At 42.2% G+C, this 19,831-nt stretch overlaps 1 protein-coding gene across 1 annotated transcript; it reads left to right on the top strand.

The window, feature by feature from the left end:
* Positions 1-13,916: 13,916 nt before the first annotated feature.
* Positions 13,917-15,107, top strand: LOC311026796 (putative nuclease HARBI1; the record flags this gene model as incomplete). Its single annotated transcript, XM_084030494.1, has 2 exons — positions 13,917-14,789; positions 14,904-15,107. 2 exons carry the CDS (start codon positions 13,917-13,919, stop codon positions 15,105-15,107), a joined length of 1,077 nt encoding a protein of 358 aa, XP_083886620.1.
* Positions 15,108-19,831: the final 4,724 nt, after the last annotated feature.

Raw genomic sequence — 19,831 nt, 5'->3', positions numbered from 1 at the left:
GAAGTGTATTATAATATATAGTGAAAATAGGTGATAAAAATAATAATAATAATAATATAAATATGGCGTAATATATGTATGGCGAGGAATACAATAATTACAAAACGATTTAAAATCCACAAAAGATGCAGTCATGTAGCCTGACTTGTCTCACTGAAGCTCCGAGTCCGATGGCCCTTGTGGGATTGCAGGAGAAGCGTAGGGGGCGTGGTTAAACCCCGTGGTAACCCGACACCCGCCCCGCGCGCATGTGTTCTGCTTTGACTGTAAACTTTCTCCACGAGCTCAGTCAGTTAGTGCGCGGCGAAGTGTCGGTTCGTTCGTATCGCGTTTGTCTCCTGCGCTGTAACGGAAAGTCCTCCGTTAATCACGCCCGAATGACTGCCTACTTCGGTGGTTTGGAGAAGCAAGAGAGAAATGAAACCCCGGAGGACAGCTGGTCGGAGAAATGGAGACTGTGAGCAAGTGGACCCCACAGCAAGTGGTGAACTGGATGAGAGGTAAGACTGTCAGAGTGAGACCTAGCTAACGTTAATACTGAACAAATTAGCAGTTAGCTTTGAAGAGGAAACAACGGTTAAGTTAGTACTGTCACTGCTCTTTGGTTTGAGTTTGGAAGTTTTAATGTTCCTCACCTTAAACTTGTTCCATGAAATCACAGATAGTATTAAAACAATTTAATGCAATTGTTTATGTGCTTTTATCTGTTAAACTAAAGCACCAATCTGTAATTTTGACCGTAGAAGATGTATATTCACGTATAAAGTGTTGAAAGAAGTACTCGGATTGTGTACTTACACTGCATGAAAAGTGGGATTTTCGTCAGTTAGCGGCCCTGTAAATTGACGTGGAAGTTCAGGTTTACGACTGCAAACGGCAATTTGCAGGAAACACCGAAAACTGACGTAAATTGCCGGGAATTGACGTGGGCCTTGCTTGGCAGTTGTCCCCCCATGACCCCCCTCCCCGTAATCCTAGGGGAGGCTTTAACATGTAAATGAAAATGCTGTGAGCTATACAAATGCAAATCAGGGTAGCAGGGGGAGTTTTCCCCCAGGTGACATTTTTCTGAAAGGTGTTAACTTCATTTCATCTTCATTCAAAGATATAACTTCATTTTATCTTCATTCAAAGATACACAAAACAATTTGCTTCAACAATTACTTTTAATCAGGCTTTGCCACAAAGGTAAAATGTACATTCATGCAAACAACATCACAGTCTCCTAGAGCTCAACCACTGTGCATAGTGGCATGACTACAGTGACCCTTTCTTTGGTCTTGCTTAAATGCACAGTGGATGTGTTAACCACACATCTCCCAGCAATGCGCTCAACAGGCAGAAATGATGCTGGGTATGACGTGTCTGTTCCCTGCAAGCTCCAAACTTCTATTGGCTTTCCATAAAAATGTCTGTCCGGATGGGGATGAAGCCAGGAAACTTGCGCAATAACATGTTTAAATGCAGTACCTTTTGACACAACATTAACAACTATAAACTGCTTTATAATGGCTGGTCGTAGTTCTGCTAGAGGGTCAAGGATGGGTTCATAGATCATAGATCTCGGCTGTGTTCGAAATGCCATACTAACGTCCTACTCGTACTTAATTGTGACGTAAATTTGAGTACGTAGTGCGTTCACATACAATAGTATGTGAATTTGTGCACGCGAGAAATGCCCGGATGTATACTGCATTGGCAAGAATTTCTGAGTACAGCGGACCTTGCTAAATCTACTCAACTTCCCAAAATGCATTGCGGCTCGTCTGACTTCACAAGTTTTGGATAATGGCGGACGACTGCGGTGATTCTGGCGAGGAGCCCGACACAAACCGCGTACACATGTAAGTATACTGTAACATGACTTTTACGTTTCCAGCTGACTTTTAAATCGTATTGATAATGAACGTTACTTTATTGTTGTTGGCATTGTACGTTAACGTTAAGAATCGAAGGTCCTTCCAGCCGGCTAGCCTACTGACGGTAATTTACCATTTAGGGGTTAGCGAGCGTAAGCGAAGCGGAAAATGTGCCGTTTTTACCGACGTTAACTAATAATATAGTGCTTATGTTAAACCGTGGTTATATATTTACTAACGGTGATTAATAACGCCGTGCACCGTTGTCCGTTAAAGGGACAGATGCAGACACCGGGCGCCTCATTCAGTGGGGGGAACTATGAGGAGACGTTCACGTTCACCGGCAGGAGGAATGCTGCTCTGAGAGGCTTCACTTAAGAAAATGTGGTTTAAATGTTATAATTCTTATATCCAGGACTGCTGGAGACTCTCAGGATGTCCCAGGACTGCTGGAGACTCTCAGGATGATTGTGGTAAGAATATGTTCGGTGACTGCTAGCTAAGCTAAAATTAGCAAAGCAAGCCCAAGCTAAAAGTAGCTTAAAAGCTAATAGTCCAAGCTAAAAGTAGCATAGTAGCCTTGTAAAAGAACAAGAGAGAGGAACCAGTGTAACGTTAAGTTGCTTTGTTAAGTGTACGTTGTTGGTCTTTTACAGGAAGCAGTACGCCGGCTTCACAACTCGGAGACGAATTGTAGGCGCTACGAACCGGAGTAAGGGTACGATTTAAAGAATATGCTTTCATTCTGCTGTATAAGGAAATAGATGCGTTAACAGTAGATACCGATCTTAACTGTTCATTTTGTTTTCACAGACGAACCTCGCCTCATAACGAAGCTGTGACCTCTTACTTGCTCAGAGCTTTGTCCGCAAGTCCGGATTTCTATGACGCTGATAGTGACGCCATTGTGTGTAAGTAACTTTTACTGTTTTCTTCTTCCTTGTTTTAATTTTACTGTGACTTAAGTTTTCTTATTCATACCACTCATTTAATTGTTTTCCAGCTGCCTGTAAGACATACTATGAAACGGTACGCAGGAGCTTCAGACACACACAGCCTGATCTCGCATCGCAGGCAGAAGCTGTGAAGAGGTCAGCTCGGAGTCGTTCCAGGAGAAAGAGGGTAAGACTTATTAGATCCGTTTTTGGTCAATGTGACCAAACCTACCTAAACCTATTTTCAGGTGCATTAATAGATGTGTTGTGTCCATGCGCAGTGCATCGCGCAGTACTGATTGTCTTTATTGATTGTTTTACAGCTGCTGGAAGCGAGACGGAGTGTGCTTGCTGGCGATGAGGTGGACCGTTGGAAGTGCGCCACCACAGACATGATGTCTGATGAGGAGGACGGCGTCGTTGGCGGGGTGTCTGGATGGATTGTGCGACCTCCATCCTCTCATAGCCAGGAGCTCACCGAGCTCTGTGCGACTCTAGAGTCGCGATTAGAGAAGACTCCCAAGTACAGGGCCACGCACCGCAGGCGGCTGTAAAATTGACCAAATTCGGACAGAATGTCGCCAGTTCATTTGTTTGTTGTGTGGGCAAATTTGTACAGTTGTGTGTTGTGTTGTCAATAAAGCTCTTTCTTTGAATACTTCCTCCTGGCAATTTTTCCTTTCCTCAATAAATTCATTCATATTTATATTTATAAATATATAAATAAATAAAAATAAATGTGTGTATATATATGTATAAATATACATATATATATATATATATATATATATATATATATATATATATATATATATATATATATATATATATATATATATATATATATATATATATGTGTGTATATATATATGTATATATATATTAGGGCTGTCAAAAGATTGATTTTTTTAATCGCGATTAATCGCATTTTGTCCATAGTTAACTCGCGATTAATCGCAAATTAATCGCATTTTTTTTAGCACCTTTTTTTTTCTTCTAAATGTACTTTAATGAATTTTTTTTCATATTCTTAATACTTTTAACAACATAAGGGCAAATATACTTGATTTATGAAAATGTTTATTTAACACTTCAAATATCCCCTTACCAAAACATGGGATCAAAACAGGGTTATAAGAATATATCACAAACAATTAAAGTGAACATGTCACAGGAGATAGTGTAACAGGAGATAAGTACAGTTAGGATATAAGTGCATTGACTTGCAAGTGATATCTCAGACTGGACGTACTTCTATGGTAGCTCATTTCATACCCACAGTACGCGCAGATGACTTTGGTCTTATCGACTGAACCATCCGGCAGTCTTTTGAAGGTGAATTTGCCGTTCACAAATCGATTTTAAACGCGTGTGGACGCGCCGCTTCCCAGTATTGCACGCTTGGTGGGCTGCCACTAGAGGATGATTGACAGGCGCTCTCCTTCAAACAACATATTTTTGCGAGCGTTCGCGAGCGTTCCCGAGGCGGCGAGTCGAGCCCGGCGCCTCTGATTAGCATAAAGTAGATTCGACTTATACTTGAGGAGCGGCCAACTCGCGCGCCGTCTCTAGACATTCGCCGCAACACTACCAGAATACAATGAATGGGACGCGGGGAAACACCGCTGCCTGTGGACGCGCACCTTCCCTCTGGATCAAGACTACAGGTGCCACCGACGGCCATAAATCATACAATGCGCGTTTTTTTTTTTTTTTAATACCGAGCGTTAATCGCGCGTTAAAAAAATTAACGCCGTTAAGAGGATGTTGCGTTAACGCGTTATTAACGCGTTAACTTTGACAGCCCTAATATATATGTATATATATATATATAGTGATAGATCTGCTAACCAATCACTAGTGATTATTCTTGTTTAAAAGACCCAGTGTGACCAATAGTAACACATCTGCCAACGGGGGTGGGGTTTACATTTATAATGACTCATCAGGTTGACCAATAGTGACAGATCTACCAACGTGGGTTGGCTTTACATTTATAATGACCAGATCTGCCAACCAATCACGAGCGATTATACTTGTTTAAAACTAGTGGTTTCATCCAATCCTGAGTGAGGATATTCAAGCCATCTCTGGCCAGGCGGGGTTTCGCCGCTATTCATATGCTAATTAGAGCCTTCGCTGTGGTTCGTTTCCGACAATTTTCGGCACAGACGAACGCGGCGTTCGCAGCCTGTAAATTGTCGTTAACTCCCGAAAATTAGGGAGATTTTCGGGCGTTTACAGGGACGGAAATCCGACTTTTCATGCAGTGTTAAGTAAAAATAGCAATACCTCAGTGTAGAAATACTCGAGTGCAAAGCCCAGCTTTCAAAATGGTATTTTACTAAAATAACATAATGATAGCATTACATTACTACCAAAAGTAAAAGTATTCATTATGCTGAATAATTAATTTGTTGATTACATGTTTTATTCTTAATCTGTAAAGTAACTAGTAACCTTAGTTATACTCAAGTAAGTACACGTACCTGTGGTTTTCTGTTGTTTGTTGTACTTGTAGGCTCAAATTAAAGCATGGATAATTTATTTGTACCATGAAGATGAAACGATATTAATGTGTGTACATTAATTATGTAAAATGTAATTATGGAAGCTAGGGTAACTTTTGATTTTCAGGTGAATCTTTGAGAGTTTACATCGTGGCAGCATTCACACATCAGGGTCCGACGTTAAGGTTTTTTCCTACTTGCCCGTCGGGCAAGTACTTTTCAAATCTACTTGCCCTGCCTAAATTCTTACTTGCCCTGCCTAAGAGGTTCTTTTTGTGGTGCCGCGGTGTTGTGCAAATTTTCTTCAAGACTTATATCTTACTAAAATCCATTATCTGTTGACTGTAGACGACACTACACAACACTTCTTCTGTCAGAAAGCTGTTTTTATTTTTCATTTGTCATTACATTTCATATGAAACTTCTCCCTGCTCTCTTCCAACCAATGAAAGAAATGTTGTGACATTGTATCTTGACCCGACGTCCACTCCATTTGTCGTCTGGAGATTTAGAAGAGATGCATACTGCATACATTTTTTTATCTGGTTGTGGCTCTCCAGGTAGAGTCTTTGGACACAACGGTCCATCGGTCCGGGAACATTTCGGTGTTTTTTAGCCTGTACGCAGGCCAGGTGAGGAAGTGACTTGCTATGGCTGTCTAAATTTTGTTTGCGATAGCTGTCGTTCCCGCGGAAGTGAAACAACGTCACCGTACGTCTGTGTCAGTACGTCAGCACGTCAGCACAGAGGCTCGTACAGACACACCAACTCCGGCAGCAGACGTCAAGTCAACGGATCCCATTCATTGTCTATGTAGAGCAGGAGCTCCGCATGATGGATACGGCACGTCGAATTGGCGGCCCTGTCGCCGTACGTGAATTTGCATAAAGTTCGATGGATTGAACTTTATGCAAATGCCGTCCGTCCAACGCAATGCCGCCGGCTCCAGAAACTTCGTTCAAACTATCAAACTAGGCAGTGTTGATCCAATATGAATCCAGATTCTGTTACTGCACTACACATTTCCCGCCTCAAATGTTTTCAGAAACATGCTTTAGCGTGTAGTTTAACTGTAAAATGAGATCGTTTGTGGCCCGGCCGCCATGTTGGAAACGGCAGAGCAAAACTCAAGTCCCGCCCACTTCGCAGGACGTCTATCCAATTGATCCAACTTGAACACAGAACTGCCCACTCGCGGGTGCGTTCGACGGTCCGTTGCGTCGCTGCCGGAGTTGGTGTGTCTGTACCATTAGCCAATCGAAGCACACACAAAAAAAAAAAAAAAAAAGCAGCACACTGCAACTGCCGCCGCCACAGCAGCAGACAGATGATACGAATTTGTCGGAGTTTGTGCTTGCCCGACCGGGCAAGTCTGAACAGGTTCTACCTGCCCGCCGGTTATTTTTACTTGCCCCGGGCAATCGGGCAACGTTATTGTCGAACCCTGCACATTAAACATTAAGATTTTTCAATTGATCATAATTGAAAGCTCAGGCTGGCCCTCCAGATTTAGTCCCTGTGTGGTTTTATCCATGTTGTATTTTGGGATTTTTTTGGTGGGAAGCGGTTGTTTTACACATGGATCACTGATTGTGTTTCATGTCGGATCTAGGGCTGGGTGGTGTCACATTTCTGCAATGAGTGCAGATACTTTACCTGAGTTTTGATGCTGATGTCTTTTAACTGAATATAGCCATGTTTTCCACGAAATACATTTGAAAAAAAGCCATTGTCGAAAAGCAGCGCAGGAACTTTGCTTGAATAAAATTGGTCCAAGATTTTAAATCGTGACATATATTCTATGTTATTATGGTCTAGGTTAATTAGGCTTGTGTTGGCTCAGTAACAGGCTGCAGATTGTTACCGTGTTTACCTTTTGTTTTTACTGACTGTCATATTTCTGTTTGGTTGTTGAACTTGGTGGTTGTGTAGCAGCTGGTTGGGATTTACACATAGCACTGAGCCAAGTCTTCCTTTTTGTTACAGTGTGTCATTAAGTTTATGCTTTTCACTCGTTCCCGAAACCTGGATTCCAATATGCTTTTATTAACCATAGATGGCTCATCCATAGAACGAGTCACTGAATATAAATACCTTGGTTTCTGGCTTGATGAAAAGCTCAATTTTAAATTGCATATTAATGTCCTTGCCTCCACTCTGCGACAGAAGGTTGGCTTTCTGTACCGAAACAGAGCTTATTTCCCATTACTCAGCAGGAAAAGAATTGTAGAATCAGTAATTTTATCAGTTTTGGACTACGGTGATATCATTTACAGACATGCAGCAGCTACAACCCTCAAACCTCTGGATTCCATTTATCACTCTGCTCTCAGATTTATAACCGGGGATAGATATGACACTCATCATTGCTTACTCTATGAAAAAGTTGGTTGGTCCTCCCTTTCTGACAGACGCATGAAGCACTGGTATATGTTTATCTTTAAGGCCCTTACTGGTAGGGCTGCCACAAACGATTATTTTGATAGTCGACTAATCACCGACTATTTTTTTCGATTAGTCGACTAATCGGATCATATGTAAATTGAATGTATAACATACAGTTTATCGCAAAAGCATGCAGCTGCTCTTATATAACAATCATTAGCTTTCAGCTTGAAGTGTTTAAGGTATATGCTAACTAAAAATGAAGACAATTAAGATGATAGTTCATTAAACCTTTAATGAAATATGCTTGTAGCAACAAACAATTGTAGCATAAAGTGCAAACAGCTGAGAAAACAGATAAGGCACTGGCCTAAACAACACAAAAATAAATAGGCCTACTTAGGGTTTTTGTTTCATTTTTCTTTGGCATCAAACATAGCTACAATGAGGTAGGCACCTAAGGAATAATTAAAGTTTTTGTCTCACTGACTCAAATATAAAAAAAGTGCATTTTGTGCTCAGTGCTCACAACTGTATTCAACTTTACTACACTCTGACTCTATATAATCCCAAACTGCACAAGGCTCTTGTTCATAGCCAGGAAAGTTAGCATTTCTACATGTCTTGGAGAAAGGCTTGCTCTCTTTTGAGAGCAGATGTTCCCTGCTGCAGAGAAAATCCGCTCCGATGGAGTGGAGGTTGCAGGGATGCACAAAAAAGATTTAGCTAGCTTTGAGAGCGTGGGGAAACGCCCCTCATTTTCACTCCACCATTTGAGAGGATCATCCTTTTTAGAGAGTGTGGCCTCTCCAAAGTACATCCGGACTTCACTTATCACAACTTGGATCTTTCGGTCCTCCTCAGATTCTCCATCTTCATTTTCACTCAAACTGTCTGTGTCAGACTGAAGGAGGGTTTCCAGCGCACTCTTTCCACCTGAATCATTGGCCCTCTTTCTTTCATCCTGTGTCCCAGTTGTTTTTGATTCTTTGAGAGCAAGCACTTCAACACTCCCCTGCAGTCTGATGCTATCTTCAGGAGTCAAAAACTTCAGCTTTTTGTATCTGCACTGTAATAAATTTCAAAAGTTCAAGTTCAAAAGCTGATACGTGATACTCTGAGTTTAAATGACTTATTATGTTACATTATGCTTTAAATAAAACTTCCTTTCTCTTGTTAACTTAATTTATGATCATATGTTGCTTCAACTCACAAAGTTCAGTTATACTAGTTATTTAAGTCATGATTTCTTATCATTTGAACTTGATAATTTGAGTTTAAACTACTATCTATATTACATCACCCATTTGAGAAACTTGCCATGTCTTGTCAATTGAACATACAATTACACACCCTTTCAACTTACATTTTTCAGTTTAACTAAATATATATATATTCACACCAATTGCATTTCCAAGTTACCTTAACTCTTGTTTTTAAGGCAGCTTTTGAACTTAAAGTTGCAAATTGAGCAAACTAATGTTTTTAATTATTTATTTTGTCTTGACTCATAATAGCAAGTTAACCAGTTTCCTAAAGATCACACTGAATAGAATAACTGTTCAAATATATTTATTGAACAATAATAACAATCCCAAGACAACTGCAGGGTCCCATTACACAGAACAACAATCATCAATGAAAATCTAGCCCAAGACAACTTTCTCCACTCACAATAAAAGGCTCAACTTATCAATGCATGTTAAATAGTGTGAGTGAGTGTGTGAGTTAATGTGTGTGTGTGTGTGTGTGTGTCTAAAATTGTGCATAGGTTAACCACAATGACAATATGTGACTCAACAGTTTCCAGCAGCAACAGACATTCATGACAATCATCATATCACAAGTAGGGCTGTTCGATTTTGCCTAAAAATAAAATCTCGATTTTGTTCTCTCAAAATCCGATTTTCGATTACGATTACGATTATTTTGTGAAATGACAAAAGGCAAAGAAATTATTTCAAATATGCTGCTTTTTTATTGAACATTTCCCCCATTGGGCTTTAAATGCAATTTGCTCTTATTAAACAAAAAATGAATGAATAAAGTGCAAAACTCTTTTTGTAAAATAAATAAAGTTTGAAAAAATATAAGAAAAAAATCAGCAAATCAGCACTTGCAAAAATACAGTAAGTTATATTTCCAATTAAATAAAACAAGGCATTTTCTAATTAAACTAAACTGGGTCTTTGCATGCTAAATAATAATGTAACCCGTGAAGGAGGTAGAGGTGTGTAATGTCAGTCATTACATTTGTTATTCACATTTGCAAGTTTTTTGCAAGGAACACGAGCCGGTCTACCGCATCTGGCTTGAGGGATGCCCGGTGGCATGTTACAACGCCCCCTCCTACACTAAAGAGCCTCTCTGATGGGGCACTTGTCGCAGGTATTGAGAGGTATTTCCTGGCTAACTTGCTGAGCCTTGGGAAATTTTCTTCGTGTTTCTTCCACCACTGAAGTGGATCAGCATCCTCGCTTATCTCAGAGATCAACAGGTAGGTTGCCAGCTCAGTTCTAATTCTGTCAACCTCTGACAAGGAGGGAGCGGGCCTTTTCTTTGGGAAGAAACTTGACAAGCTCCTCCGCTTCTTCAGCACAGGACCAGGCTCAGCTGCAGCTACTTCTTCTTCTTCCTGGCGCACCGGCACAGCTGTGGCAGGCTCAGTGGGCAGCATGGACAGCAGCTCTGTGACGGCTCTCTCCTTAATGTGTTCCACCCTGGCAGGATCGATGTATGTTGTGCGGAACCTGGGATCCATCAGCGTGGCTATGTCCAAGAGTTCGTCTTTGTCTGGGTCACTGTATTTTTCAGTCATGTAATGCAGGATGTTTTCTTTGATTTTTTTTGTGAGCTCAGTGTCTTCGTCTTCTGGCTTGAGAAGACTGCTTCTGAACATGCTGAGTGTTGGTTTGATGATAGAGACAGTGACATAACTCTCCCCAGATAAAGCGTCTGTGAAATCCTGCAGTGGTTTAACTGCTTTATTCACTGACTCCAAAATCTCAACATCTTGCCAGGTGGGAACGAGGTGCCTGCATTTTTTGTCCGACCCCAGGACATGTGCTATGGCTCTCTCTTGTTCCAGGACACGCTCTATCATCGCTTGCCTGGAGCCCCACCTTGTTGGGGACTCCGTGATGAGCTGATGGACAGGTAGGCCGAGCTCAGCCTGCACTGCTGCCAGCTCCCTCCTCCTTTTCCAACTGTGTGAGAAAGAACTGACAACCTTCTTGCAAATCCCGGTGGCACGATCAATCCTTGGGTCTCTGACAGCATTCACTGTATAAAAAAAATACAGAAGAAACAAACAAGACTGAGAAATTGTTTCACCATTAAAATGTTAATTAAAAAAAAGAGACAGGAGTTACGTGTGTCCTGTATACATTTTGTCAAAATATTTTAACTCATTGAATGCCACGCTGTTTTTTGAAGCTTTGTCCCAGAGTGCCAGGAATCTAGATCATTGTTGACGATAGTTTTACAGCCACAGTATATTCTTTATTTTAGCTATGAACACATACGATAGATCGTTTGAAAGGCGAGACTTTAAGCTCTCAGTGGGTACAAACCGTTTGTTTCTACGTGCCTCCGTTCCCGAGAAATCCCAGGCTAAACAGTGGCTAGTTTTTAGCAAAATCGCTGTTTGTTTACTAGAAACCTAGATATTGATAATCTAGATAAACGTAATATTACGTTTTTGGCACTCAACGCATGGGAACTAAAAACGTAATATTACGTTTTTGGCACTCAATGAGTTAAAATAAATGCAAATATTTTTATGCAAGATTCTAATCTATTGCGATTTCTTCACCTGTGTGGTCGCTTGGGAAGAAAGACGTTTGTAGGCAGGCATTTTCAAGGTTCCAATCATCTGTGATAAAGTGCACAGTCAAACTTAGGTACGGCTGCATGGTGCGACTGGACCACAGGTCAGTAGTAGCCGAAAAGAATAGCACGTCTTCCAGTTTGCTTGTTACTTTTGCACGAGTTGTGTTGTAGAGACGGGGCAAGGCAACTTCGCCAAAATGTTTTCTCCCCGGTAACTTGTAGCGGGGGTCCAACGTATTCAGCAAATGCTGGAAGCCAGCCTTCTCCACTGTGTATATTGGGACCATGTCTATAGCAATGTGGAACGCTACTGCGTCTGTAATAGTTTTCCACCTCCTGTCAGTCCTATCGTAAGGTATACCACGCGAAAAAGAAGCTGCCAGAGTAACTTGCTTTGGTGGGGGTGGGGGTGTAGCCGCATCCGCGCTCCCTTGTGCAGTCCGCTCTTCAATACACTGCTGCCATTCTGACGGGTGGTTTTTTTGGAGGTGTTGAAATAAATTAGTCGTGCTGTTTTTAACTGCCACTGACCTACGACAGATTTTACAAAGTGGAGTAGTTTGCTCTTCATCCGAAGCGTCGAAGGCGAACCACTTCCATACAACGGACTTTCTCTTCTTTTTATCCACTAACTCCGACATGTTTGTTTACGATGTGTAGTAAGTACGGCAAACCAGAGCAGCCAAAAATGTAGCTCGATAGTGTTTTGGCGCAGCCCAGACAAATGAACGGGGGCTGTAGCGTGAAAGTTAATTAAAGTGAAAAATCGATTTTACGAGTTTCACGTTTTAACATCGTTCTAAATACATAATCGCGATTACGATTTAAAATCGATTAATCGAACAGCCCTAATCACAAGTGAGTTTAGATTAGATTAGAAATATATATATTCTAATTAGACGAGAAACAAGTGTTTGAAAATAACAATAGGTATAATGTGCAGCACATCAGTTTTGCCCTGTTAAATGACATCATCCCTGTTAAATAAAATACGTTACATTTTAAATGTCAAATACTTTTAGATTAACTGATGAAACAGATATTGCTCTTTTATACAATTCCTTCTGACAAAAATCCAAGACAAGTACATGTAAACAGCCACAGGGTTTCCAGATCACTTTTCATGTGCTCTTCGGTGTGTGTGTGTGTGTGTGTGTGTGTGTGTGTGTGTGTGTGTGCGTGTGTGCGTGTGCGCGTGTGCGCGTGTGCGTGTGTGTGTGTGTGTGTGTGTGTGTGTACAGGGTCCCATTACACCAGGTGTGTCAAACTGATCCAGTAAAGGGCCGCTGTGGCTGCAGGTTTTCATTCCAACCAAGCAAGAACACACCTGACTTGACTTATTCACCTACCTGATTGGCCTTCACACCTTGATTGGTTGGATCAGGTGTGTTCTTGCTTGGTTGGAATGAAAACCTGCAGCCACAGCGGCCCTTTACTGGATCAGTTTGACACACCTGCATTACACAGAACAACAACAATCTTGTCCAAGACAACTTTCTCCACTCACAATAAAGGCTCATCTTATCAATGCATGTTAAATAGTGTGAGTGAGTGTGTGAGTTACTAGCTGTGTCCCAATTCAGGGTCTGCAGCCTTCGGAGGACCCAGCTTACGCGGTCTACGGAGGCAACACCTTCGGAGACTCCTTCGGAGACTCCTCCGGAGGCTGGGTCAACCGTCTGTAAATGGGACGGTCTAACCTACGGAGCATTTCCTGATTGCGTCGCAACGTCATCACTTCTGCCGGCCAAGCCCGGGAAAAACACCGGTCAACTTAAAATACAGCGGACAGACGACATTACATTCATACAACTGACAAACGACATTACAGAAAACACAACTGACAGACGACAGACAATACAACTGACTGACGACATGGAGCCAGAGGTTTTGCTTTTGCTTTTTTTCATTTATTTTTTGTTGGAGGAACAGGAGAGAGGGATGCGGCGACACCGGCGGCTCGTTTATCTCCGGCTGGGAGAGAGCCGTGGGGAGGTAACGTTAAAGCCGTTATTTTAACCGATATTAATGTTCATACATAGCTAGCGTACTCCGTGGTAATTAATATTCCTGTTAATAAACGATACCGTTAAGTGACAAGCCACATTAAGTATAGATTGACATGGTTAATGTCATTTAATCATAAGACGTAATACAGGGTTCGCACAGGTGTTTCAAATCTAAAATCTTTGAAAATGCAGACATTTTAATGCTGTGTTTTTCAAGGTCTGAAAAGTGCTTGAAGTTTAGTTTAATTGAATAGTAGAATGTGTACGAGCCCTGTAAAAATTGAGAAGCCAAAGTGTATAGATGGACAGATAAAGCATTATTGGTCTAAGCTTTAACATTAATTAGAATAGTCGTATTGACTGAAATTCAATAGCTATTGTTCAATCATGTATGTCCTCCTGTTCTTACCTCCTTTATCCATCCAGACAATGCCACTGTACTGCTGCATCAACCTCAACGTTCCCATTTTTCAACTTTACTTTGACAATCATGACACGACCAAAGACTTCAGGCTGAGCAGAGAGTCCCTGGCAGTGCTGCTGGACCTTCTCCACCAGGAAAGACGACATGGATGGGGTGCCACAATAGAGACCTTGGTCTTTCTCTTCTGGCTGGCGAGTGGGACATCATACAGGGTGGTCTCAAGGGTGTTTGGGATGCCTCGCTCCACTGTTCACCGCATCGTCCATCGAGTTACTGAGGAGGTGTTGGCCATTCGCCACAGGGTCATCTACCTCCCCAAGACCGCAGACGACCTGGCGGCAGTAACTCAGGGGTTTGCAGGGCTGGCAAGACACAGAGCTTTTCGAAAAGCTGCTGGAGCAATTGACGGCTGCCATGTCAGGATCAAGCCACCAAGCGGCCCTGATGGTCAGTGCTATAGAAATAGGAAACTCTTTCCGTCTATCCTCCTGCAAGCAGTTTGTGACCATCAGGGCCGCTTCATCGACACGTATGTGGGCTGGCCGGGGTCGGTGCATGACTCCAGGGTCCTCCGGCACAGCCCACTGTTCAGGCGTGGCATCTACCCTCCTCCAGGGTACTTCATCTTGGCAGACGGTGGATACCCATGCCTCCAACATCCACTCCCCCTCATCACTCCCTACAAAAGACCAGTGCAAGGTGTGGGAGCCCAGCGCTTCAATGTCCATCACTCCAGGGCACGCTCCATCATAGAGCGTGCCTTTGGGATGATGAAGACCAGGTTTAGGGCCATCTTCCTCCAAGCGCTGGAGGTGCACCACACCTTTGTGCCTCAGGTATGTCATTACCCAACAGAATAGAATTATTGTTAAATGGTGAATACCACTAAATTAAGTTAATTAAAATAAAAGTACAATTACTTTAAATCGTATTTTTCTCGTTTTCTACAGGTCATAACAGCATGTGCCGTCCTGCACAACATTTGCCTGGGTGCTGGTGACATCATGGCCCCAGAGGATGAAGTGCAGGACGACATGCAGGAGGATGAGGGGGAGAACGGGTTGGAGGCAGCCAGTGGAGCACCGTGGCGGGACCAGCTGTCTGCCGAGGTGTCTGCCCTGGAGGAGGGTTTACTCGACCATGATTACCTTTAGAGGGCAAGTAAAATCATTTTAAAGCTATTCCTATTTTAAGTGTTTTGTAAACCGTTTTGTTTGTATTTTGTGGTGGGATGTTTAAAATGTTGTGCAGTAGTATTTAGTATTAATATTTTATTGTTGCCTCTCTTTTAATCATTTTAGTGACATGGCAGCCGTCGATTGCATCAGCCCTGCAAACCCCGATGATGGACGATGTGGTGGACAGTGGAGACATGCATCCCACACCCCCACCTCCTAGATGATGTCCCACTCATTGCCAGAAGACTCCAGGGTCCTTATTGTGGCATCCCATCCAGTCCAGCAGCATCACCAGGGACTCCTGCTCAGCCGACACTGTATATATGTTCCCTGTAAATATATCCCTGTATTTCTGATGATCTTTTTAGTTCTACATGTTAACACCCACCCACCCGCCTTACTGTAACTGTAAATATTTAATGCCCAAAAATAAATGTACTTTCCTGTCACTGAAAAGCAGTTCAGAAGTTTACTTTAGTTGTAAATAAGAAGTGGAACAGATAGTGTAGGTAATAAGATTTTTATTAAACTATATACACAATATTTTTTCATTAACAACTTACTAACGGAACTTAATTGAACAGAAAAGCACCCAAAAGAAAATTAACGCCTCTCAATTGCTCTCTCCAACAAACCAAAAAGTCTTTCCATTCTCTCTCTGCTCTCTCTCTCTCTTCTTTCCTCAATCTCCCTCTGCAATCTCATGTCCTCTCTTATCAATTCCACCAATTCATCCCTTTTCCTCTTTCTTCTCCTTCCTGCTGACCCTGGCTGCCTCTCCTCCTCCTCCTCCTCCTCATCCTCCTCCTCATGCTGCTGCTGCTCCTGCTCTCCCACTGCAGCACTTGGCCCTGGTGTGTCCTCAGGGATGGAGGCAATTAGGACAGGCGGCGTAATTGACGGCCTCTGTCCCAATACCTCATCCATGAGGACAAACCAGGGCCAGGTGGCAGCAGTGGGCCTCCCACCGACTCCCTGCCCTGTCCCTGGATCTTTGCATTCCTAAGGCAGAGGAAATCAATCACTTAAACAACAGCAATTGTCTGTAAAGTGTTTATTTAAAAAGTCTTGAAAAAGGAGTGCTTCATGGACAAAAAAAAACGTTTCAGGTACTCTTTGTAATGGGATTCATGTAGTGATGAAGAAACGAAGAAAATGTTTAACTTCCTGATGAAGGCTTGATGGCAAAACGCGCTGAAGGACTGTGTTTTTGAAGTTTGACCATACCATGAGGTGCCTTGGAGGTTTTTCTATGTTCCTTTATCAAAGTATTTATTAACTTGGCAAAAACAAATGTAGTTTTCATATCATTATCCAAACCTGCACATACTTTATATTTCTTCTTCAAATTGTCCCATTTTTTTTTTTGCCTGTTGGGGCTCCACGGTTCCCTCCAGGCCCATTTTTTGCAGGATTGTTCTAAACAAGGCAGAAGCATTGATACAAGAGAGAAGCATTGATACAAGTTAAACACACACAAGATCACATAACAAATATGTAAAGATTCATCTCTGTACAGAACTTGGGTTAATGTATGTAACTTTTACATACAGATATGTATAGAGAACAAATGGTCTATTTATTTATGCCTTAACAGTTACCTCCATCCAAGTGTGGCGGTGTTCTTGGCCCCTGTAAAGAGGTGGTCGTTCTCACCCCGTAGTTTAATAAATTCCTCCGTCTGCTCCTTGCTCCCTACAACAACACGACATGTAAAGCAGTTACGTCAACAGGCAAAATGATTGTACGATATAATAACGATATTAACAGTAATAATGATCCTAAGGTTAGCTCTGTATTCAATCCAAACGTTTACAGTTTTACAGCCTACAAATACAGCGGGGCTCACAACCCATCGTTAACGTTGTATATTCAGCTGCATTCAGCTTTGGGCGCAGGAGAGGAGCGAACTGTAGCCTACACAACTTACAACGAGAACAAGTTAACTTAACAGCTTCACGGTTACAATAAGATATAAGTTACCATCGAGCTTGTAACATTTGAAAGTGAAGGGTTTTAGGCTTACGTTACGTTTAAAGGCTAACGTTAACAGAGCTCCTCGTATCAATAGCCTTAAGCTACATCACGTAGCTGGCCCTACATTCCGGTGGCTACACGTATTAGCATTATTAACTTCACGCATTTTAACATTTAAATATGTTTTAAGGCCCCTTGAACGTCCGGCGTTAAGCTAAAACCCGTTACTTACATTTAAATGTGTACGCGGCACTGCTGCCGGTGCCGCTGCTGCTGCCGTTTCCCGCCGCCATTGTTCGTTTAACAGCGGCGCGCAAAGCATCTTGGGATATGGGAGGCCGCGAAGGATAGTAGCAGTGCATCCTCCGAATACGGGGGAAAGGAGGACACATTTGTCGGCCGCATTTGGAGGAGCCTTCGAATTTAGACGAATTGGGACAGCCTTCGCGCAGCTCTGTGACGTAAGCAGCCTTCAAATGCAGCGTCCGAAGGCTGCAGACCCTGAATTGGGACACAGCTACAGACACACACACACACAGACACACACAGACACACACACACACTACAATGTGTCTACAATAAAGTCAAGCTAAGGTCAATCTGTCTCCTTCAAAGACACATGAAACAGCACATAGACACACACACACACACACACACACACACACACACACACACACACACACACGTTTCATGTGTCTTTGAAGGAGACAGATTGAATCAACAGAATCAAAGAGGTCACTGTGGAGTATGTTTATACACATGGCTGCACCTGGCTGGAGTCCTGTAACACATTGCATGTACCTTGGCTGCCTGCAACCGGCGACTGGTTTGGTTCCGGGGCCGACGCGATATGCGATCGCAAGGATCTCCGACATCAAATCCTCTTTCGAATTGTTGGTAAAGCCAGCAATCGTACAGCGCCAGCGGGCATACATCGGGCTCCTCATTTTGGCCGGAGTGTACCGCTCCAGAGGCGAGTCAACCGGCAGCGGTGTTGTGGATCCCGGCTGGAACAGCGGCAAGACGCACAGGAGGAGGCTTTACTTGGAGGAGCTGGGTAACAGTCTTGTGTCGTTTGCCTCGTACACCATCTGCTGCTGCAATTGTGGAGGAAACGCAGGTCTCGGCAGCAGCCCCAGACCCCGACACCGACACCGAGACCGCCGCCAGCAGCTCAACCAAAAAGAGGGGGCCGTGCTGGTTGTGCACAGGAAGAAAGAAAGAAAAAAAATCGACACCGCTTGCACCAAGTGTGGAAAATTAACGTGCAAAGAGCACGAAATGCCTTGCTGCAAGTCCTGCTGGATGTAGGCTAAAGGTCGAGCGCACGTCTGCACATGCGCAAATGCGCGCACACACACACACACACATGTTGTTGGTTCGAATTGTTGTGTTGTTGTTGTTGTGTTGTGTGTTGTATTGTGTAAATAGTTATATCTGATGGTGAATAAAACATTTTTTCATTGGAAATAGTATTACTGCTGTGTTTTTACAGATGTTTTATCACCAAGAAATGACAGACACTTTATGCATAGGCCTACAATAGGGAAATGGCTGATTTTAAAGGTGAGCACTAAAAATAACAAATTTGACTAATTTTCTCAAGAATGAAACCCTAACATTACAAAATGATTTATTTTTTGTTGCAATGGCTATGAGATTAAAAAATGTGGTTTGAATGGGAGTCAATGGGGACATTTTTGTCCATATACGCGTAAGTGTGCAGTAAATTTTAAATCTGGCGCTACACAAAAACTAAAACTGCTGCAAAGTCAATATTTTGGATAATTTTGGACCTATCCATGACTGATTTGAAATAAAAGCCCCAGCCCCAAAAAATTTTCTTTTTGAAAATAACTAATTTTTTGTGTTTTTTGGGGGGGGAAAACAGTGACATCAAGTTATAAAACTGGCATTTAAAGGGTTAAAATCCTCAAAATGATTGAATGTTTGTAGCAGGGCGGAAGTTGTTTAAGAGATTTATGCAAAAAAAAGTAGAACAAAATATTAATCGGTTCAATTTTTATAGCATTTTGTTTGAGTTGGACATTTTTGTCCAAAAGGTCAATTTTAATGATGCCTGAGGGTGTTAAGATTGTCCTTTCAAGAAAACAGAAGTTTACGTTATAAGCAATTTTATATATAAAAAGTACTGTTGTGGTATTGAATTAAAGGCATTGAAATCGCTATCGAAAATGTTCAAAAGATACCCTGCCCTTGTTATCAGACATATCACCACTGTTTAAAGTTGTGCTACTGAATGTATTTTACTCTAGAGTAGTTATACGCAAACTGTTTTTTTACAGTGTTGGATTTTGTGAAAAGTTGTCAGTCATTGAATCAATTAGTAAACAATATGCTAATTGGGAGATAGGTTTGTGTCTGACATGACTCCGCTTGTTGGAAATAAAATGCCGATATTATCGTGGAAGTAAAACTGATGGACTCAAGCAAAGGGTTCTCTGGATCTTACTGGACTGTATGTGAAGGTAGTTCTGTACTGGTCCCCCAATAATCCAGCCTCAGGTCCATGTTTCTCCTCAGTCATTAAGCGCCACATGCAGGCTCACTTACTACAATAATACATTATAAATAGCTTTTTAATTTCCTCTTTTCTCTCAACTGCTTATCTGATCAGGAGAGTTGGGGACTGGAGTCCCCCTATGGGCAGTTTGCATGTACATGACACAGAGCATTATAGTTTGAGTCTCTTTCCTCACATA

Source organism: Eutrigla gurnardus (assembly GCF_963514095.1).
Source record: "Eutrigla gurnardus genome assembly, chromosome: 16".
NCBI lineage: Eukaryota > Metazoa > Chordata > Actinopteri > Perciformes > Triglidae > Eutrigla > Eutrigla gurnardus.
The sequence above is the reverse complement of the archived record's forward strand: the minus strand, read 5'-3'. Positions and strand labels throughout refer to the sequence as shown.